At 37.9% G+C, this 22,552-nt stretch overlaps 2 protein-coding genes across 2 annotated transcripts; one reads left to right on the top strand and one right to left on the bottom strand.

Moving 5' to 3' along the window:
* Positions 1–459: 459 nt before the first annotated feature.
* On the top strand, positions 460–4,396 carry LOC109221001 (lysine histidine transporter-like 8). Its single transcript, XM_019385468.1, has 5 exons — positions 460–830; positions 1,421–1,554; positions 2,570–3,000; positions 3,094–3,225; positions 3,675–4,396. The coding sequence occupies exons 1-5, from the start codon at positions 478–480 to the stop codon at positions 4,158–4,160; spliced, it is 1,536 nt and encodes a 511-aa protein (XP_019241013.1). The 5' UTR covers positions 460–477; the 3' UTR covers positions 4,161–4,396.
* Positions 4,397–4,633: 237 nt separating this feature from the next.
* Positions 4,634–7,510, bottom strand: LOC109221002. Its single transcript, XM_019385469.1, has 2 exons — positions 7,139–7,510; positions 4,634–5,152 (listed from the first exon to the last, which is right to left on the bottom strand). The coding sequence occupies exons 1-2, from the start codon at positions 7,249–7,251 to the stop codon at positions 4,945–4,947; spliced, it is 321 nt and encodes a 106-aa protein (XP_019241014.1). The 5' UTR covers positions 7,252–7,510; the 3' UTR covers positions 4,634–4,944.
* Positions 7,511–22,552: the final 15,042 nt, after the last annotated feature.

A 22,552-nucleotide genomic window follows, 5' to 3' on the forward strand; every position in this document is an offset into this window, starting at 1 on the left:
TTACGTAAATCCTATTATATAACTCGGGAATTAGTATGAAGCAAACAAACCTTAAACATACATAACACCATCAATGAACGGTGTGTGATTGAATGGAAAAGGTTCCTTCTCCCTTAACTAAAGGTTTCAGCGAAGTTCAGGTCTAGATAATGGAATTCTCTTTGATTAAAAGCTAAATCACCTTATAATTGACTTCTTTATAACGATGTCAATCCAGATCAGCCAGTCAGGTGGATTCCGAATACCGAATGGTTTAAAAAATGAAAAAAAGTATTCACCAAGATTGTTTAGGCATAGAAATTAGTAGGTAACAACAGCCAAAATGTGGGGTCTGGTCAAACTTAAAAGTATGCAACTTTATTAATTCTCTTCTCATTCATGTATGGGAATGAGAAGTGAGAATATAATTTCTATATAATAGGTATCATCACACTGCAGAAGAAAATCGTCTAACTACAACAAGAATAGAAGATAATTATGGGAAGTGAATTGGTGGAAATTAAGATGAGCCAATCAACACTAAAAATTGGTGATAAAGAAGTGCAAAATACAGTTTCTTTAACACCATCTCCAATTCTTGATTCTATACCAAAAACACCCAAAAGTCCATTTGGTGCAAGAATAATGACACCATTGGCTAGTCCTATGAAAAAAGCTTTAACATATATGGAAGAAATTGGTCATTTCACTAAGCTTGATCCTCAAGATGCTTGGCTTCCAATTACTGAGTCAAGAAATGGGAATGCATATTATGCTGCATTTCATACACTTAGTTCTGGAATTGGAGTCCAAGCTCTTGTCCTTCCTCTTGCTTTTATTACACTTGGATGGTATGTGTAATAATCATCAATACTCCTATTTTTTTTTTCTTTTTCTATTAGCTCGTATTTTCTTTCTTCAAAATAGAAAAAAGAAATAAACGGTGTTTTGTATTGTTTGCTAATACAAATTAAAAGCCATTTTTCGTTTAATTTTTTATTTTTATTTTTTGGAACAAAATTAAATTCCGGTGCTTATTAAGAAAGTGCAAAATATTTTGGTAAACTAGATAGTGTTTTGATGAAATTTTTAGTATTAAAGTGTTGGTTAAAGCAATGATTAAGTTAAGAGTTGTATAATTGTGAAGGAAAATTCTGCCCAAAAGTGAGGAAATTCGCCTTTTTTCTTTTGACACAAAAATGTTTTCAGTGACAAAAAATATTTTTGACAACTAAACGTCAAAAACTGACTTATTTTTTGGAAAATATTTTTCGAAAAACCTTTTATACCAAACACACGTAATAGACCCTTGTGGTCCGATCCTTTCCCGAATCCCGCGCATAGCGAGAGCTTAGTGCACCGAGCTACCCTTTGCACCCAAAAAGAATTTTGGATATTCTATGCTATACACTGATCGGCTTGCGCTTTGATAAAAATGTAGGATATGGGGGATAATAAGCTTGTCCTTAATATTTATGTGGCAATTATACACACTCTGGTTACTCATTCAACTTCATGAATCTGTCCCTGGCATGCGTTATAGCCGATATCTTCGCCTCTCAATGGCTGCCTTCGGTAAGTATCAATCGTAATCTTTTAGCACGTCCATAATTAATTAATCTCCCTGTGTTTACTATACTATATATTAATAATATATCTCAATCTTTGCATGCTACTTCGATTCATTAAGGGTTAGCTTCTAAACTAACAGTGTAAAAAAATTTACAATATTAGGTCACTTAAATGTAATTAAAGATAATTATCTATATCAGTGAAAATAATAACCTAAAAAATAAGACAAAAAACTTGGTAGAACATGTTAATTGCACAAATAGTGTAAATTAGCGTAAATTGGTCCACGTATAAAAGTTAAACTCTAAGATAAATCCTTTCATATATATATATATATATATATATATATATATATATATATATATATATATATATGGCTCGAAGATATCTATAGTTGTCCAAAATTCACCTTAGATATTCATATCCATTACAAATGCAGAATATTTTAGTTGGCGATCTAGGCTCACACGTTCTAAAAAAAATTTCCTTTTTTCAAAAAAGAAAAATTCAAAAATATGTTTGTCCATTATATTTTGCATGTTTTTTGAAATTTTTCAAAAATGAGTTTTTTTTTAAAAAAAAAAATCACTTTTTCAAAATTTTCAGAAAAACTTTTTGGGATCTTTACACAAATAGCTGGCGATATTCGTTGTTTACCTTTTCTAGCCATATACATAGATTATACATTGATTATACATAATTATACACATACAATACATAAAGTATGCATATATTATACCTCAACCGGCTTAGTTTAAATAGTTGGGTGAGCGGTTATTTGGGTTAATTCTTCAATTTTTTTCCCCACTCACAAGACTGCAACATATTTTCAAATGAAATGCATGTCTAAATATAATTTCAAATTTCAAATACAATTATTCAACTTCACTCCAAATATTACTTTTTTTTCAAAAATTATAATTTTTATGTCCAAACGCCTCCTAAGAGTGATCTGCTTTTTCCTTTTTCCTTTTCTCTTTTTTCTTTATCCTCCTTTTCTCACCTCTGAAAATTGCAGGTGAAAAGCTGGGGAAAATTTTAGCACTATTTCCAACCATGTACCTATCAGGTGGTACTTGCGTTACACTTATTATGATCGGAGGTGGCACTATAAAGATTTTCTTCCAAACTATCAGTGGATCTAACCATTGCCATTTAATCCCACCAAGTACAATAGAGTGGTACATTGTATTCACTGTTTCAGCCATAGTTCTTGCTCAGCTTCCAAATTTAAATTCCATTGCTGGAATTTCTCTCGTCGGTTCGATATCAGCTGTGACGTATTGTACCTTGACATGGGTAGTTTCTGTTGTCAAAGAAAAGCCAGAAGGGGTTTCTTTTGAACCTGTTGAAAATAAATCTGATTTGGGAAGAGTTTGTAGCATTTTGAATGCTATTGGAATGATAGCTTTTGCTTTCAGGGGACATAATCTTGTCCTTGAGATTCAGGTTGTTAACTAGGCAATATTACAAATTAAAGTTGTGAACTAAATATTTACTGTCAAAGTTCTTGTTTTCTTAACATGGATTGGTGTGTCACAGGGTACAATGCCTTCTAGCTTAAAGAACCCATCTCATGTGCCCATGTGGAAAGGAGTCAAGTTCTCATATTCTATTATTGCTTTGTGTTTGTTTCCACTGGCAATTGGAGGCTACTGGGCTTATGGAAACCTGGTGAAGTCTTTAAAAGTTTTTGTTATTGTTCAAATTTACCCCTCTATTATATAAAATATCTCAATTTTACTGTCACTATAGTCTAAGGTGTTAATACCCTTACCATTATAGCAATTTGTCTCGTATTTGCCCTTGATTTTAAGGGAGCTCCAACATGGATTAGGTGGATTTCACGTGCCAAAATACTTCATGAAAAGTCTAGATTTATGCCTCTACTTTTGACAACGGTTCAAAATTGGCTGCCACTGTAGTTTAGGGTGGGGCTCCGTCAAAGTAAAGGCCAAATACGAGACAATTTGCTAATACCAAGGGTATGAATAATCTCAAGTATAAAGAAAGATAAAATTAAGACAGTTCATGTAAGTAGATGAGTGTTTTCTTTTCCCTGTAGACACTAAGGAAAGGAGCATAAGTTGAACATTAACAATGTTTTTGTTTTGTCATGACAGATGCCAAATGGAGGGATATTGAGTGCATTGGACAAATACCATGGAAAAGACACATCAAAAGTAATTTTAGGAATAACAAGTTTACTGGTGGTAGTCCATAGTCTTACATCATTCCAAATCTATGCAATGCCAGTTTTTGATAATTTGGAGTTTAGGTACACCAGCAACAAGAAAAAACCCTGTCCATGGTGGCTTAGAACAGGGTTTAGAGTATTCTTTGGATGCCTAGCATTTTTCATATCAGTGGCACTTCCCTTTTTGCCTAGTTTGGCTGGTCTAATTGGGGGAATTGCTTTGCCAGTTACTTTGGCATATCCTTGTCTAATGTGGATAATGATCAAGAAACCTAAGACATATACTTCAAGTTGGTTTGTTAATTGGTCTCTTGGACTTTTAGGCTTGGTTCTAAGTGTTCTTTTGGTTTTTGGTGCTATACGGACAATAGCAACTCAAGGTATAGATGTTCACTTCTTCAAGCCACAATGATGACAAAAAATGGTTCAGGAAATAGATTAAAATCTAACCAGTACTGGAAAGGTACAACTTTATTGGTTAAGGAAAGGGGAAAGGGCAAAAAGAACCTAACAGCAGCCACCAAAAGGGAAAGTTACAACTTGTACACTGTAAATATAAAAGTATGCAAGCACTTATATCTTTTTTTTTGATTTGCACCGGGTGTCCGAGTCTCTTAGAGCCCCGACTAATCCCGGGGGTGCACAGGCCCTCGGCAAGGAGTTTCCCGCAAGTGCACCACGGTTAATTCAGGTTTTACCCAGTCCGATGGCCCTCAGAAATTGTTTGCACCCAGTGGGTTTCGAACTTGAGACCTTGAAAGGGAGCAAACCCCAAGGCTCAAGTCAATTGCCACCAGGCCAACCCCTAAGGGTTATGCAAGCACTTATATCTTGCTTGTCAATTTCATATGTAAAAATCCTATTAATAGGAAAAAGAAAAAAATGTTCAGATTTCAAAGATCAAGATCCTTCATGATTTAGGGACATTTGGTTCTTGTGGTTAACAGTATTCAATGCTGTCAGGACATATGCATTTCATGAGATAACTCGAGTCTTGACCAAAAAAGAGATATATAAGAATGATGTTACAGGAAAATTACATTGTAGGGCTGAGGCTAAACTTACATGAAGCTTTATCAACCAGCCCAAACACCTATAGTTATTTAAGATTTTTCATACTTTCATATCAAAAAACTGGTTGCGCGTACCAAGAAGTTGGTTGCGCGTAGCAAAAGGTTGTTCTCCATTCGCCACTTCTACATTGATAAGGGAAGAAGCATCCTTCGCTTCTTCTTCCTGGCTGCTGTAACTTGCTTTGCAATTGTCACACATAAAAGCAATAGCAAGCTAACACATACTAAGATAAATGCAAGCTTCAGATGCTTGAAATACAGTGAAACCGCAGAGAAAACCAGGAGTGCCAAAATAACCAGTTCAAATATTACAAAGATGACGACATCTGCCCTGTATCAAAGCAAAAAAAAAAAAAAAAAAAAAAGGGAAATAAGAAAAAGAAGGCTCAGAACAGAACAAATAGTCAGAAGTAAATACAGATAATAGAAATCACTGACAAAATATTTGAGTTGCTATGAATTTAAGCAATAAACTATTGAGAAAAGGGCAAAATCAAGTACCATGCTACCAGTTATTTCACAAAAGTAAGTTGCAAAAGAAATTGCCCAAAAAAATTTAAACAGCTCTCAAGCCCAAAGATGCAATCCATTCATTCTTCATCAATGTCCACTTTCAATGAGGTTTAGGATGATCATTTCTCCATTCTACCATTTGCAACCTCCCCATGGGTTAATGGTTCTGATTCTTTCAAAAAAAATCTCACACTAATCCTAATATTACGTTTTTAGTATTCTCTAGAAGTTTCAAGTTGCAGCTTTGGAGCACGCTCAAGTCCAACAATGTTAGATGCTTTTGATTTCTCTTTCCACTCAACATCAAATTACAACTGAATTCTGCATGACTTATTAGTCAACGATGACATCTCAATGTGTTCTAAAAGCCAGATTTCACTCAATATGTTTAAAGAAAAGTTGGGACTCATCTTGGAATACTCTCCGGATGAGCAGCCTCTAAACACATAATGGAGTTTTGTTTCTGGAATTTTGGATTCAGGAAACATCTAAAGCATTGAGCATGTTAGTGCGAAGGAGCTCATGAGACATAATGATGGAATAACAAATAGGATGATTTAGGTTACTAGAGGTATAGAATCAAGCAAATGATAGATTTGGTTTTCAAATCCCCCTATTATTTAAAATGCAAGAACAAGAGCTGTTGCAGATAAGACTATCAGCTTCTAGAGCCCCAAGAAAGCGCACGGAATTGCATTCTTACAACTGACAGTATTAAACAATGACAAAAATTCATCAAGCAAGTGCACCATGAGTAAGGATTAGGGAAAACATCAATTATGGCTGCATAATAAGGAGCTCAATTAGCTTTATGAACTTCTCATTAGCCTTCTTAATCTGGTTACTTCATGTGCCTTGGTTTCAATTATTTAGCTTGCTTGCATACAACAAGTTCGAACTTGCAAGATTCAACACTGGAACTGTATGGGTCCCATTGTAGCTGCCGCGGAGGGAACATAACAAAAGCTTTGAATAAAATGGATAGTGAAGAAGGAAAGACACATCGGACATACTTATATTCTTTATATTCTTGAAGCAAAAATATCACACCTGGTACCTACTTGCAAAGATGAAAGGACAACTTTTTCCTGGAGTGATTTAAAGATTCAGCTGTAAGTGTCTTGCAGTTGGGGATTTCACCTTCCTCGTTTTACTGGTCATGCAATAATTAACCCGGTCTAAACCACTACTAGGTTCAGAGAAGTGAGGGAAAAAGGCAGAGTAAGAATTAATGATTCCAACGTCCCATTTCGAGCTTACATATAAAGTCCATATGTAATGTTCGATCAATTCATCTGTTAGCAAGAATAACTAATTCCTGTGTTTCATTTCAAGCTAACCTATAAAGTCTACATTAAAAATTAAATCACATAATCTATTCACAGCAAATTTTGAAACTAAATGACAAGTTTTGCTGAAACTTGTCAACATAAGCATTTCTACATCAATATATAGCCAGATGAAACTTTCCCACAAATAAGTTCTTCCATTATATTTAAAAAAAAAAAATCACATTACCCCTCTCATCCAAAGTTTTCAACTTTAATCATACACCCATGCAAAATACTTCAAAAAATTAACCAAAGCTTTGAGAAACACTTTATACCAAAAACTCAAACTTTTGGGAACTCCGGCTGGTCTAATAACAAGAACAACCCCAAAATCCATAAATTTTCCTAAATCAAATCCAAATTAAGCAAAATGTGCATACACATACACGTAAATTAGAAAAGCGGGAAATGGAGTGGAAAAAAAGAAGCTGTAATAGGAAATGAAGAGAACAAAAAAATTACTAATAGAATACCTTGTAGATGTGATATTAGAGGTGGAGGAGAAGAAAGAGACAGAGGCCCAATCGTGCTTCGATCGAATCTGATATTCTCTCAGCTGCTCCGCCAAATTCGATCGCGTTATCATGATTCCGCCTCCCTTCCTCCTTTCTCTCCTCCCCCTTTCTAGCTTCTCCTTCTCAGTCTATCAAATGCAAGTGTGTAATTCTCTATTTTGTGGCGGAGATTTCGAATCGCCGTTCCTTTCCGGCGACGGGATTACGGCCGCCGGCGGAAGGAATTTTGAATTACTAGAAGATAGAACCCGACACCAGTATCTCACCTTCCTTGGGTTATTGACTTATTGTTAATTCCCTATTTTCACTTTTATCCCTAAAACTGTTTTGGAGATATTACTAATCTTTGCAAATATGTGTATGATTTATATATTTTTCGAAATGAAAGAAAATACATCTAGAAAAATATATAAATATCAAAGGATATATACGAACGAGTCGTCACTATTGTGAGAGTATCTATATCTATCTATCTATATTAATATTAATATTTATTATTATTTATTATAAGAGCACGGATAATTTATACTAAATGTTGAACGACTAAAATATCCTTAAAATATTGATCGGCTTTTATGTCCTGAAATATTTGTATAATTTAAGGATCTAATGGTAAATTATCTAATCATAGAATTCTTTTTCGATTTAAACCGTACATATGCCTGACCCTACGACGATGATCCTATTTGAATTAGAAAAGCACGTCCATAATTTTCTTTCAAAGAATTATTGTTCCTAATTACAATTCTTTTATAACAGGGAACTACTAGAAGAAAAGGCACGTACTAAAATAAGATTTAGTACTACGTTCTAGACACATCAATAACATTTTAAACAAAGTTGAAACTCCTTACTATCCTTTAAAGTCTTAATTTGTATTTAGCTCATATAAAGCTAAAACTAAGTTGAGTTAGTATCTTTTACCTAAATATTAGGAGTTACTACATATTTCAAATAAATTGAGTTCATTTTTAAAATATTAAATAACAAGACAATAATTAAATGATAATTTTTTAAAATATAAAATCTAATTTTAAAGGATTAAAAAAATAGGTGCAAGTTTATATGAATATTTTTCTTTCACATGATAATAAAGTGGTTCTAATAATACAGATGAGATTGTGCTCTTTAATTTATTTATTTTTACTTCAGTATGAGTAATTGATTCCTTTACAAATTTCTCAAAGAAAATCGATTGATGTAAGATTAGGTTTCCTAGAACAAATTCGTCAAAGTCTCCTATATATTGAAGTTTAACAAAAAATTTCTTTTGATTGATTTATTTTCATTAGATGCTCATGTGTCATGAATTGTCTCCAATTCAAGATTTACATCAATTTATATTCAAATAAAAAATAAAATACTTTAGAATAATGTTATTAGTGTATTATGTGTGATATTGGTTAAAAATAATCTAAAATAAGTGGAACACAATGATTGGACCGGCTCCGTAACAAAGCAAAAATACATTACGATGTTCATATAGAATGTGAAAATCAACTTGAACTTTCCAAACAAATAGGATATTTGCATTGTGATCACGCCCAACTCTAGTCCTAAATAGGATAAGCGGTCGCTGCAAATATAATCCGGTCTAAACGTCCGGAGTCGAATCCCACAGGGAACTAACGCTTAGCTATAGCTGTTTAATATCACTAAGAAGACAAGTTTGAACAATTTTCTAAATTATAAAGATTGAGATTTATATTTTTAACTAATTAACAAGCAAATACTAGAAAGCGGTAAAATTATCAACTAACGAGATAAATGTTTGGAGACTAAATTAAGGAGGTCTAGAGTTATGATTTTCTCAATTATCGGAGTCCTTCCTGCTATGTCTTCTATAATTTCACCTAATTATTCCCTACTAATCATGAGCACTCGACTTATCGTAATTTTCTCTCGAGCAACTACAATAACGTACTAGTCATATTCTCTCGAATTACGCTAGCTCGCACTTTTTCACCGCTCACGTCAAAGCTTCGTTATCTCTAATCCCGCTTTTGAACTTGCCGTATTGATCTCTCATATACCTTAGGAGGTGAACAACCTAAATATATATCCTTTCTCAAGCAACACATACTAAATAGGCACAGTCAATCGATGGCCATTCAACCAACTGAAATAAGCACATAGTTGAACAGTAGATAAATCCAAAGGTTAAATTATATTAAAACATAACAAGAATTCATCCTCCAAGAGGTTCCATCAAAATTCTAGATAATAAATTAGCTATTCATAAAAGTATGTGAAAATACAATACTAAAATTCATAACCAACAATAGGAAACAAGAAGAAGAAAGGAAAAACTCGTGGTTGAATCTTCCTCCTTGTTCCTCGTGTATTCTTGCCTCCAAAGGTGTTGTGTAACCCTAAAGTAGTGTCTCCTTAGCCTCCTCAGGTCTAAATTATGTCAAAAGTCCCAAAAATAACGTTTTTCTATATATATATATATACCAAGTAGGGTCGGGCTCAAACAATTTTACCTTCTCCTATGCGAAAAAGGATAGTTTTCCCGGACAGAACATCCGCGGCCGCGGATTCAATCACGGACTTGGCCGCGGATTTTACCCAATTTCTGCCTCATATCCGCGGCCAGTGCGCGGACGTGCACTTGCCGCGCATTTTTCACCATGTTCTGTTTGAAATTTGGAAAAACGTAAAACATGAAAGTTGTAGCACTTTGAATTAGCTTTCAAATCATATATTGCGAGCTTAAATGGAGTTCTGAACGAAAAGTTATGTCCATTTTACTAGACAGTGCGCAATATGCCTACTCGATTCTTCGTTCGTTCTTAACTATCACCCGTTGATCCCCGAACACAATCCCGGCTTAATTCCTTGGGATATTACTCAGACTTCAAAGCCCAAAATCACTTGAATTCATTCCATAACATCTACATGGCTCGGAATCACTCTTACAAGGCATAAAACACACAATTAGTGCAAAACACTAGCGATTAAAGCGCAAACTCAACTGAAGTGCAGTGAATTGGAATGTAATATTCGACTAAAATACGTAATTATAGACTATCATCACATTGTAATGACTCGACTGGTCTTTTTGAGCTCTATCACGTCGTTCAGCGGGTTAGGGCCATGAGCAGCTTCACTTCAGGTTACGCGCGGTCGGAATTGGAATTTCGGAAGTTCAATGTTGATTTGGAAAAAAAATTCTCATTTCGGAAGCTTTAAGTTGGAAGGATTGACTAAGGTTGGATTTTTGAGTAAACGACCTCGGAATTGGGATTTGAAGGTTCCAACTGGTTCGTATGATGATTTTGGACTTGGGCGTATGTCCGAATCGGGTTTTGGATGACCCTGGGAGCGTTTCGGCGCCTATTGTGGAAGTTGGCATTTTGGAAGAAATTCATAAATTTGGGTTGAAGTGCATTTCAATATTATCGATGTCCGTTTGAGATTCCGAGTCTGGGAATAGATCCATATGGTGATTCTGGTAATTAGAGCGCGTCTGGATGTGGATTCGGAGGTCCGTAGGTCATTTCGGGATCATTTGGCGAAAGTTAAAAAATTTGAAGGTTTTTGAGAAGTTTGACCGGGAGTGGACTTTTGATATCGGGGTCGGATTTTGATTTCGGAAGTTGGAGTAGGTCCTAATATCGAACGTGACTTGTGTGCAAAATTTGAGGTCAATCGGACTGATTTGATAGGTTCCGACATCGAATGTTGAAGTTTGAAGTAAAGTTCATTAAGCTTGAATTAGGGTGCGGTTCGTGATTTCGACGTTGTTTGATGTGATTTGAAACCTCGAGCAGGTCCGCGTCATGCTTTGAAACTGGTTGGTATGATTGGACAGGGTCCCGGGGGCCTCAGGTGGATTCCGGGTGGTTAAAGGATCAAATTTGGATTTGGAGGAAGAGGTGAAGCAGCTGGGCATCTGGTGCAATCGCACCTGCGTGAAGAGGGCCGCAGGTGCGGGAAATAGCTCGCAGAAGCGGAAGGGGCCAAGGCTGCTGAGAACCTCAGGAGCAGAAAAGTTTGCGCACATGTGGTGGCGCAGGTGCGAGGTCAGTAGCCGCAGAAGTGGCAAGGGCCGCAGGTGCGAAAATGTCGCTGGGCAAACTGGTTTTAAGAGCGAGATTTGGCTCTTCTTCTCTCATCTCTCACTTGGTTGGGGAGATTTTGGAGAGTTTCAAAGGGAGATTTTCATCAAGCAACACAAGGTAAGTGATTCCCACTCACTATAAGTTAAATACATGGTTTGTATAAGGATTTAAACATGGAAATTTGTAGAAATTGTGGGGTTTTGGTAGAAAACCTAGAAATTCATATTTTTGGATTTTGACCACGAATTTGGGCATAGAATTGGAAATAAATTTTATATTTAAGTTCGTGGGGTTATGGGTAAAGTTTATCTTCGAAAATTTTCGGAATCCAGGTACGTCGACCCGAGGGTGATTTTTATCGACTTTTCGAACGGAGTTGGAAATTATAGTAAATATGGTTATAAGGAGTATTAGAGTATATATTTATGGAATTGCTCATTTATTGACTAGTTTCGGAGCGTTGGGCATCGATTTGAGTTATTTGAAAGGCTTGGGAGCCGGCTAAGGAACTTCGGAGCGAGGTAAGTCTCCTTTCTAACCTTGTAAGAGGGAACTAACCCCATAGGTAAATTGAATTAATATGTGCTTCTAATAGTGGGGGCTACGTGCGCACGAGGTGATGAGAGTGCGTGCTAGCTACTATTATGCTCATGTCCGGATAGTCTAGGACCCAAATCATGTTATATTTGCGATATTTGCATCCTACTTGTTAATTTAATTGTTAAAAACACATTCGAACTTTATAAGGAAATGGTAAGTGTCAGAGTCGACCCCTCATCACTACTTCTTCGAGGTTAGATTGGATACTTACTGGGTACGCGTTGTTTGCGTACTCATACTACACTTGATGCATATTTTTCTGTGTTGGCACATATGTATTTAGTGGCCTTGTGGGCGCAGCGGCATGGTTAATGCGGGAACTTAGGTGAGCTGCATTCCATATTACGACTCGCAGCCAGTAGAGTCTCCTTCAGAGTATTTATATTTTTTTTCGTGTCCAAATTTGCATTCCGGACAGATGCTGTATTTTATTTTAGTTCCTAGTTGATGCTCATGCACTTGTGACACCGGGTTCTAGGGTAATTATGGGTTATTCAATATTGAGATTGTTAAAAATATTACTATTTACTCTGTAATTTTTATCTTCTACTATGATTTCAGAATTATTAAAATGAGACCAGGTATTTAGTGTTTGCTTGCCTGACAGCGGTGTCCGGTGCCATCACGACCTTTATTAGATTTTGGATCGTGACAACATGATATTAGAGCACTAGGTTCACTGAGGTCTCACGAGTTATGAGCGAGTCTAGTAGAGTCTTGTGGATCGGTACGGAGACGTCTGTACTTATCTTCGAGAGGCTACAGGGCTGTTCGGAGCACTTCCCTTCTTGATTCCTCATCGTGCGATTTAATTCCTTTGAGGCTTATGCCTTCATTTCCTTTCTATTTAATCTTATGCGACGTGAAGCGCTTGCTACCAATTGGGAATCAAGGAATTTTAGTGGTACTACATATGTGGTGCAGGATGCTTCTCCCTGCGTATTTGATTAGAATATTATTGTCGCCTTGCGGAAGGCCGTTCTGTCATTTCAACTCAGTATCAGTACTACCTAGGGTTTTGAGATTTGGCATTGATTGTTATGACGAATTCGTGCATTGCTATCGCTCAATGTTGGTGTAATAGTAGGATGCTTGTCTATGCATCGAAGCAGTGAATGACTTGGAAGGAGATTTACTCAGTACATAATTCAGAGATTCAGTATTTCCGGAGGAGGAAAGGCAATCGGACTACGAATGCTCTGATTTGGGTTGATAGAGTAACGAGACTTGGTATTTTCGAGCGTGGTAGAATTTTCATCAAGTAATGTGGTGTCGTCGCCCTTGATTTAATGTGTTAAGTTCACCGGTGTTATGGTCTTCGTCAAATCTTCCTCGGGGCAGGGTAGTGTGAAATAGTACGGGAGAAGCGGCTATCAGAGATCGTGGTGTGCGGTAGTTTATGATTGAATCGGTGTTCCTGGTATTGATGGCTCGAGAAAGATGATCTTCGAAGGGGTTTAAAGTTGGTAGCGATCTATTAGTTCAAGTGCTACAGAGATGGATTTTGACTTAAGGCAACAACTGGGTAGCGAAGGATGGGGAAGGACATGTGGGAGGTGTCTTGCGATGGATAAACTTCTAGAAGGCCAAGTGTGAGAAACAGGAGTCGAGTAGTTGCTTAAAGAAGCGAGTTTTACCAAAGTGGGAGAGTGGCAAAGTAGCATATGGGTTCTGTGGTATGATGAATACACGCCTTTGAGAAAAGTTTAGAGTGATTTGGGATTCATGGTGGACTGTGACTAGGTCTACGGACTTAATTTGGAATATTGGCTAGTATACGACTGAAAGTTGGATACGACAAAAAAGAGTTGCTTGATATGAAGAAGGATACAACATGACTTTGGATTGGAATGTATTGTCGCACCTTTATTTGATGTCCATAAGGAGTGAACGGACTGGTACAACTGGTGAATGGGCACGGGCTCAGGATGGGTTACTGATTTTGTAGTAATTGTACCGAGTGCAGCGATGTTGGAAGATGTCGACATGTAATTTCCACATGTGGGTTATCTCCTGTGAGCATGTTAGCGGTCGAGTGGTTGATGAAGCTTCTACGAAGAATTCTACTGGCTATCCGGCAAGAGGTCGAGTATGTAAATGTGGCTAGTGATTCAGAGTGTTCATGAAATGCTAATGGAAGGATTTCGAGGAATTTGGCTGGTTGATTGTGCAGGATCATGTCAATGGGGGATAAGGAATCTTGGTGGGTTCCAGAGTTATGCAATGGTAGCTTCAAGCTAAGTGGGAGAGCCCCACCGGCTACGATTGGATTACATGGTTGTCTATCGCTGAGGTTTCTGGTTATCGGCATATTGGTGGGTTATTACAACGAAGGAAATAGGACATCAGTGGTGATTTGAGCAAAGGATTTGAGGAATGTGCGCTATAATTGGCCTTATCAACTTATGTTCAGGATTTGGGAAGACTCACGATTTATGCTTCGTGTAGAGGTAATTTACAAGAAAGATGATTTAGCCGGGTGTTTCTTTGAGAGGGTGTTCATGTGCTAGCAAAGCCTTGGAGTTGATTAAATTCGGGACCTAGTCAGAGTGGGTGACTCTCAACAACGGTCCTAGTGGATTCAAAAGTTAAAGTGTGGTCCTAAGGATTTCGAGTCCGTAGTATGGTTGAGTATCGAGCTTTTGCAACGGATTATGGGGCTTGGAGTGTTCTGTGTTATCTTTGGTCTGCAGTGTTACATGAGAGGAATGAGAGCAAATGACTTCAGATTCATAGAGAAACTTTCAGAATGGGTATACCAGTTGAAGATGCGAATATGCGCACAAGGAGGGTATGAGATGGTTCGTGGGTTTCGAGACAACGTGGTCTCGTGGAGTAAGGTCACTCAGGATGAGTGCGGATTTGGGTTCATGATGTTTTGAATGTGGCTACTATTATTCCTAAGGCAAGCCAAGAGTAAATTAGAAAGAGTCAAATTTGTTAGCAATGGTCGAATTGGTATGATGGTGACAATGATCAGTTTCTTCTGCGTGTTAAGTCATGCATGTGATTTATGGCGGTGTGTGCGAAGCTTGACGGTCGTCGTAATTAATTTTATTTAAAGCATTCGAGTAATATGGCCTGTTATGTGTAGATGAATCCTGGAAGAGTTATGGTGGTTTAGACCACTACTTGAGGGTTGTGTTTTCTACGGTTATGGGGATTCAGTCATGTATTGCAATGGTCTCCTGGAAGTAAAGTAAAAGGTCTCTATATGATGAAGTGTGTATCTTAGTAGTGGTTCAGGAGTTATGATGAAATTCCTGGGCCCTTGCGTATTGGTAAGATAGGTGCGGTGAGCGGCATGAAATTTGAAAGTTGAGGATCAAGGTTGCGATTCGGTGTTGACAAGAATGTCACGAGCTCGAATGAGCAGGAAAGAATTCAGATGTTTAGAGTAGGCTGGTATTGTCTTCAGCATCACCTGAGATCGGTGTCATGTGTAAGAGGCCTTGTGTAAGGATTTGCGAGTCCTTGATTCGCTATTCAGCATTTGTATGGCCGGTGGTATGGATGTGCAGACTTGTTACCTGGTGCGGAAAGTCGTGGGAGCATGTCCCACAGGAATATTGTATAAGTGGGACATGTAGTCACTTGATTGATTGAAAATTGAAACCAAGTGTGGAGATTTTTGGTACTATCACTAATATAAGAGTTTAGGCCTGGAAGGCGCTCTATTCAGTTGGTTGTGAATTGTGGAAGTTTGTTTCAGATTCAACGGTTGTTCTTGTGTGTCATGGGAATAAGGGTTAGTGTGGATCCTTGAAAGGTTATTAGCCAGTGCGGTACGGTCAGAATCGGCTGGAGGTCCGTGGATGGGTCTAAATGTGAATGTGGGCTCTATATCAGGCCGGATGTGTTCATTTCAGCTTAGTGTTGTTTACGGATGAGTATTCGGGCCTTGGATGTTACTTCTGTTGTTAGTTATTTCATGTAATACTCTATTTTGCCATGTGGGTTGTGAGGTGGTTTGATTATTCGCACTCGTACTGTGATCCCGTGTAGTTTGTGGTGTTATATGAACAGGATGGCTCTCGAGATGCAGGTCATTTATTGCACCTTAGTTCTGCTTGAGTTTTGTGGTGTATGGCGTTGTCTGTCTCCCTAGGGATGGTATTATGCACTTGTCGTGCTTGTGGTCGATATTTGGGTATCTCGTAGTTATGAGCATTTTAGCTCGGTAAGTATTTCCTTATAGATCATTATGTGTGGATCGGGTGGCACGCCGCCACAAGTATCATGGTTGGATTGGGTTGCACGCTGCAACAGTATTATGTGCGGATCGGGTTGCACGCCGCAATAATGTGATGTTGAGTACATTCCCCTATATCTATTCTTGTGTATTTTGTCTCTCGTTTCTAAGCAAGGTTCATAACGCCTTTGCGGTTGTTTAATTAGTTACGTGGGTTGAGTGGTTCCTTCCAGGGTTCATTTTCCTTTGGCATCACATTCAAGTTGTGGCTTGTTGGCACATGGTGGCATCATATGAGACTTTTGGTAGTGTATGAGGTGGCTTATTGCCCGAGCAACTTATACTAGGTGAGACGAGATTATTGGACATGGGGTCAGTGCGGTCAGATTTATGTGAGGCACATTAAAGAGTAAATATCGATATTCAGTCCAGAAGGAGGTAATGGTTCTCGTCGGGAGGAGGGACTCCGTGAATTGTAATTCGGTAGGTGGTCATGAGTTTCTACGCAACTCTTTTGTCGTGGCCGCATTACAAAATTTGGAACGATACCTATAGGTGTCATAAGGTGAGTTGTGAGCATCGGATTCGCGGGATTTTGGCTATTGTTATCAGAGGATGTTGTTACGGTCATGTGAATTATGCGGTGCATGGTGTGGATTCAGCAAGGGTATGCAATCATGTATTGGTGCATCGTGTAGTGATTGATAAGGCGTTCATATGATGGAAACACGCCTGGTAGAGAACTTCGGATGTTGGAATTTGGCTCTAAGGCTTATTTTCCTAAATAAAAGGGAGGATCTTCAGATTGGCTCGAGCTAATGTGCTCAACTGAGTTATGGTAGCACGGTTAGGTGAAAGAGGTGTTAACCAGTGTTTTCGGACAACTCTAGAGCAATTCTTAGCACGTTCGAGGACGAACGTATGTTTAAGTGGGAGAGAATGTAACGACCCGACTGGTCGTTTTGAGCTCTAGCGTGTCGTTCAGCGGGTTGATGCCATGAGCAACTTCACTTCAGGTATTATGACTTGTACGCGTGGTCGTAATTGGAATTTTGGATGTTCAGAGTTGATTTGGAAAGAAAATTCTTATTTTTGAAGCTTTAAGTTTGAAGGATTGACTAAGGTTGGATTTTTGAGTAAACGACCTCGGAATCGGAATTTGAAGGTTCCAACAGGTTCGTATGATGATTTTGGACTTGGGCGTATGTCCGGATTGGATTTCGGATGACCCGGGAGCGTTTCGGCACCTATTGTGGAAGTTGGCATTTTGGAAGAAATTAATAAATTTGGGTTGAAGTGCATTTCAACATTATCGATATCCGTTTGGGATTCTGAGTCTGGGAATAGCCCCGTATGGTGATTCTGGTAACGGGAGCGTGTCCAGATGTGGATTTGGAGGTCCGTAGGTCATTTTGGTGTAGTTAGAAAATTTGAAGGTTTTTGAGAAGTTTGATCGGGAGTGAACTTTTGATATCGGGGTCGGATTCCGATTCTGGAAGTTGAAAAAGTTCTAAAGTTCATTAGGCTTGAATTGGGGTGCGATTCGTGATTTCGATGTTGTTTGATGTGATTTGAGGCCTCGAGCAGGTCCTCGTCATGTTTTGGAACTGGTTGGTATGATTGGACGTGGTCCCGTGGTCCTCGGGTGGGTTCCTAGTGGTTAACGAATCGAATTTGGATTTGGAGGACGAGCTGAAACAGCTAGGCATCTGGTGTAATCGCACCTGCGTGAAGAGGGCCACAGGTGCGGGAAATGGTTCGCAGAAGCGGAAGGGGCCAAGGCTGCTGAGAACCGCATGAGCGGAATAGTTTGCGCACCTGAGATGTCACAGGTGCGAGGTCAGTAGCCGAAGAAGCGGAAAGGGCCATAGGTGCGGAAGAAGTGACACAGAAGCGGACGCGCAGGAGCGGCCAAGGAGCCGCAGGTGCGAAAATGTCGCTGGGCAGAATGGTTTTAAGAGCGAGATTTGGCTTTTCTTCTCTTATTTCTCACTTGGTTGTGGCGATTTTGGAGAGCTTCAATAGAAGATTTTCATCAAGCAACACAAGGTAAGTGATTCCCACTCATTATAAATTAAATACATGGTTTGTATAAGGATTTAAACATGGAAATTTGTAAGAATTATGGGGTTTTGGTAGAAACCCTAGAAATTGGTATTTTTGGGTTCTGACCACGAATTTGGGCATGGAATTGGAAATAAATTTTATATTTGAGTTCGTGGGGTTATGGGTAAAGTTTATCTTCGAAATTTTTTGGAATCCGGGCACGTGGGCCCGAGGGTGATTTTTATCGTGTTTTCGAACGGAGTTGGAAATTGTAGTAAATATGATTATAATGAGTATTAGAGTATATATTTATGGAATTGCTCATTTACTGACTAGATTTGGAGCGTTGGGCATCGATTTGAGTTGTTTGAAAGGCTTGGGAGCGGGTTAAGGAACTTCGGAGTGAGGTAAGTCTCCTTTCTAACCTTGTAAGAGGGAATTAACCCCATAGGTAAATTAAATTAATATGTGCTTCTAATTGTGTCACACCTTCTTTTTTACACACCACCCCGAAGGATAGTGTATAAGGGAGTTTTTCCAATTTAAGTGACATTATTCGAAATGGGATTATTTATTCTTTTTATTCAGAGTCGCCACTTGGGATGGCTTGTTTGGTGTCCCAAGTCACCGGTTTATTTTAAATCCCAAATCGAGGAAAAATTTCGACTTTCCTTTTGAAGTCTGCGAACCAGAAATCCTGAATAAGGAATTCTGTTAACCCGAGGGAAGGTGTTAGGCACCCCCGGATTCCGTGGTTCTAGCACGGTCGCTTAAACTATTACAATTGGACTATTATCTGATTTTAATACATGTTCAAACCTATAGTGCAATTTTAAATTATTTACCGCTTTTAATTAATTTTAAGGAAAATTGAACGTCGTCTAAAACATGTCTTTGGACCACGTCACATGAAATGCACCCGCAATCCGAAACATATTTTATTCAACGTTTTAGGATTTGGATTTGGGTCACATGAAATGCACACCCGAGTTTAAGAAGGTAATATTATTAAAATACGCGCCTAAAGCAACTAACGCATTGTTAACTTTGCGAGGGCCATGAAAATTTGCTAAATGGACGCCTCGAATTCTAAGTGTTTTAAAGGAAATAATTAAAGAGGGCCACGCATTTATGATTTTATTTGGCGTGGCGCACCTCAATTCCATTTTTAAAGGATGTTCAAACTACAATTCGGGAGGGCCATCAACTATTATTATCTATTTGGGCCACCTCCATAATCATTTAAAGGGACTTAGTTAATTAACTAAAGACTTACAGTGATTGAAATTCCATCTAAATAAACCAAATATTTTAACCTCTACCAATCAATAAATGGTGAAATGACAAGGGGTTAACGTGAAGTCCAATTGAAAAGCAAGGCCCAGATTACTCTCGAAGGAGGCCGTCAAAGTTGGAGCCCAGCAATGAGCTCTAATTCGAAGCTTCAACAGATTTAAACGAGTCCTATAGGCCCATAACTAGCGAAATTCAACAGCACAAACATTCAGTGGGCCAATATAAGTATAAATAATAGCTGGGCTTGTTTGTTATGCAACTTGGCCAACGTTGGGCCCGGTTCTTATAGTCCAAATGGTTGAAGTCAGGTTATAATGATACAAACACAAGTTGATACCAACACATGAACATGAAATTAAGAGATCTGGACTTCTGATTTAAACCTTTTGACACAAATTAACCCAAAACACCATCAAATTCATTTTAAAAAAAACGCCTGGGCCTGAGAATGAGCCCAAACTTGAACAAGGATCACTTCCAATAAGGACAAGATCCTTACAAATTTGCTACTCAACTCACAGGCTTCAAAACTAAAGAAAATGTATGAACAACTGAATTTTAGATTTACAGATTTCCAAACTCGAAACGAATGACCACAAGAACTAGGGCAGTGGAAATTAGCCACTGAATGCATAGATCAGGATTTAACTAAGAATCACTTAAAAAAATCTATTCACCACAGCATTGATACTTGTACCCACAAACATATTAATCTTATAGTTATCTTCATGCTCATATAATATTTCAAATTTAAACTAACATTTAAGACGTGACAGCAAGACCCTGAAAACACTTAGAATACCCTGAAAACACTTAGAAGAGCACAGTACTATTATAGATTAAACTCTCAATGATTTCCATGCTTCATGATCAACAAAAGCTCAAGTATTATAGCATAGCTAAACTACTGAAAACATATCAAATTTACACCTACATGGACAGTAATAGAAGGTGAAAGTTCCCAAAATGATGTCTACATTTAGCTAACATGAATTGCTAAAATTAACCTATACTAAAGCTAAAATTACCAAATAAGAATGAGTTCAACAGTCCATAGTTAATTACAACATGAAAACTTGCTACTTAAATAGAAATCGACTAAACTATACTATGAACAGGTAAAGGGGATATGAACATCATGCAAGAGACACATGCTATGGCATAATGTTGCTTTCATTTCATCTTCAAATTGGACCTTACATAATGAGGGATTCAGAAACTTGTACCTGGAAATTAAAGGAAAAGGAGTAAGGAAGTAGCAACAGCAATAAAATAGTAGCTTCAGCTAGAAATCAACTCCAACCAGCAGAGATTTAGAAGCCAAAAACCAAACTCATGTAACACTCTTCAACAAATAGATTTAGCCCAGCTTTTAAGACCAAAGAGAGTGAAACAATAGATCCTTTTCAAATCCTAGAGAATCGATCTCAACTTCTGATTCAAACCATTTTTAACTCTCATAAAAATCACCAGTTATTTCAGGGATTGAAAATTTCAGGAATCAAAGAGGAGAAAATTCAGTAGAACAGTACTTTTAGCTCTCAAATTTTCAGCAGTCTGTATTTCTGTATTTTAGCTCTTAAAATTCTCTAAAATCTGATCTCTGAAATCTCTTCTCTTGAAAGGCAAGAATGCAATGCCTTTATAGGCAAGCAAATAGGGCAACCTCAAGGTTTTATTTTACCCCTTAGGTCCCTGATTTTATGACTTGTTTTCCAAGTTAAGGCCTGAAATTTGATTACAAGTCCTTGCTAGAAGCTTCTAGGGGCTTCCTACTTCTGTTACAACAAGATTCTCTAAGGCTATTCCCCAATTTACCCTTAGCAAACCTGTTATTTACCTTTACCCCTTCCTTTGAGACCCTTCTAGTTCTTAGACTGACAATTAAACCCTAAAACCCCTTGAAATATGACAAACATGATTATTCAAACGCTAGGGCTTCAAACAGATCAAACTATGAAAAATCTTAAAAGAAAAATGCATAAATTTAACAACTGAAAACAAATTGAACATGAATCAAACACACAGCACTCACAGGATCATTTAAACTAGCAATTAAATAGAAATATAATCCCTAAAACTCATTGCAATTAGACCCAACGAACTCAAACAAACTCAAACTGGTAATTCAGGCAAGACTTATTAAAGAAACAAAATGAAAGAAGAAAAGGAACGAAAATACCTGAGACCAGACCCAAGGTGAAACCAACGGGTAAAACTAAATGCCAAGAACCATTCTGAGATAGACAATACTTGAGGATGATTAGTTGTTCCTGATAAGAACAACCAATTAGCCTCTAATTTCGGCTAAATCGGAGTTTGGTCACAAGCTATAGATATAGGGATTTGTTTTGGGGGAGGGTTAGGTTTAGGTCTAATTTTCGATTCAAGATTCGAGACGCACCAGTGGGATTCGAAGGAAATAGGTTAGGGATTCGGGAAGAGGACGGAAAGAGGGTATTGGGGTGTTAATTTGGTTGAGATTGGAGACTCGCTGCCGCTGTAGGCGATTTCCGGCGGCGGCAGACGACGGAGACGCTGGGGGAACGATGGCGGCTAGGGTTTCTCTAGGGTTTGCTGGGTGTGAGACGGGAGACGAGAGGGGGTAGGGGGTCATGTTTGGACACTAAAATATTAAGTGACCCAAGCTTCAGGACCGTCCGATCAAGAAACCTCGACGGTCCTGATCTGTTGCCAATGAAACGTGGTCGTTTGGGTGGCAATGGGAAAGCCTGGACCGGGTGGGGGCATTTGGGACTGGATCAAATAGTTTTTGGACGGGTTTGTGGGCTTTTTGACTTGGGCTGGGGTATTGAAATCAAAGACTGACCCAAAAATTGGTCTCTTTAATAAAGAAGACCCAAACCTTCTCCCCTTTTTTTTTATAAATTCTTTTCTTTTAATTTCTTTTTTTTTTTCAAATTAAAAACTAAAATTAACTCTAAAAAAACTAAATTAACCTACCAAATTATATTAAGCTCTAATTAATAATCAACACAATCAACTAAATACCAAATTAAAAGAAAATTAACAAAATTCAAAGCCAAATAAATCAATTTTTATGATTTTTTGTATTTTTGTAAAACCCTAATTACTAATTAATCTAAAAATATGTAAAATTAAATCCTAAATGCAAATGCAATACGTATTTTTGTATTTTTCATGAATTAT

Source organism: Nicotiana attenuata, unplaced genomic scaffold, assembly GCF_001879085.1.
Source record: "Nicotiana attenuata strain UT unplaced genomic scaffold, NIATTr2, whole genome shotgun sequence".
Classification (NCBI taxonomy): domain Eukaryota; kingdom Viridiplantae; phylum Streptophyta; class Magnoliopsida; order Solanales; family Solanaceae; genus Nicotiana; species Nicotiana attenuata.

Excerpts from the sequence above, each read along its gene's own strand:
- LOC109221001 (XM_019385468.1), top strand. The coding sequence starts at position 478 with ATGGGAAGTGAATTGGTGGAAATTAAGATGAGCCAATCAACACTAAAA. Across the intron at positions 831-1,420 it reads GCTTTTATTACACTTGGATG|GATATGGGGGATAATAAGCT; the intron begins GTATGTGTAATA and ends ATAAAAATGTAG. Across the intron at positions 3,001-3,093 it reads ATCTTGTCCTTGAGATTCAG|GGTACAATGCCTTCTAGCTT; the intron begins GTTGTTAACTAG and ends GGTGTGTCACAG.
- LOC109221002 (XM_019385469.1), bottom strand. The coding sequence starts at position 7,251 with ATGATAACGCGATCGAATTTGGCGGAGCAGCTGAGAGAATATCAGATT. Across the intron at positions 5,153-7,138 it reads TCTAATATCACATCTACAAG|GGCAGATGTCGTCATCTTTG; the intron begins GTATTCTATTAG and ends GCTTTGATACAG.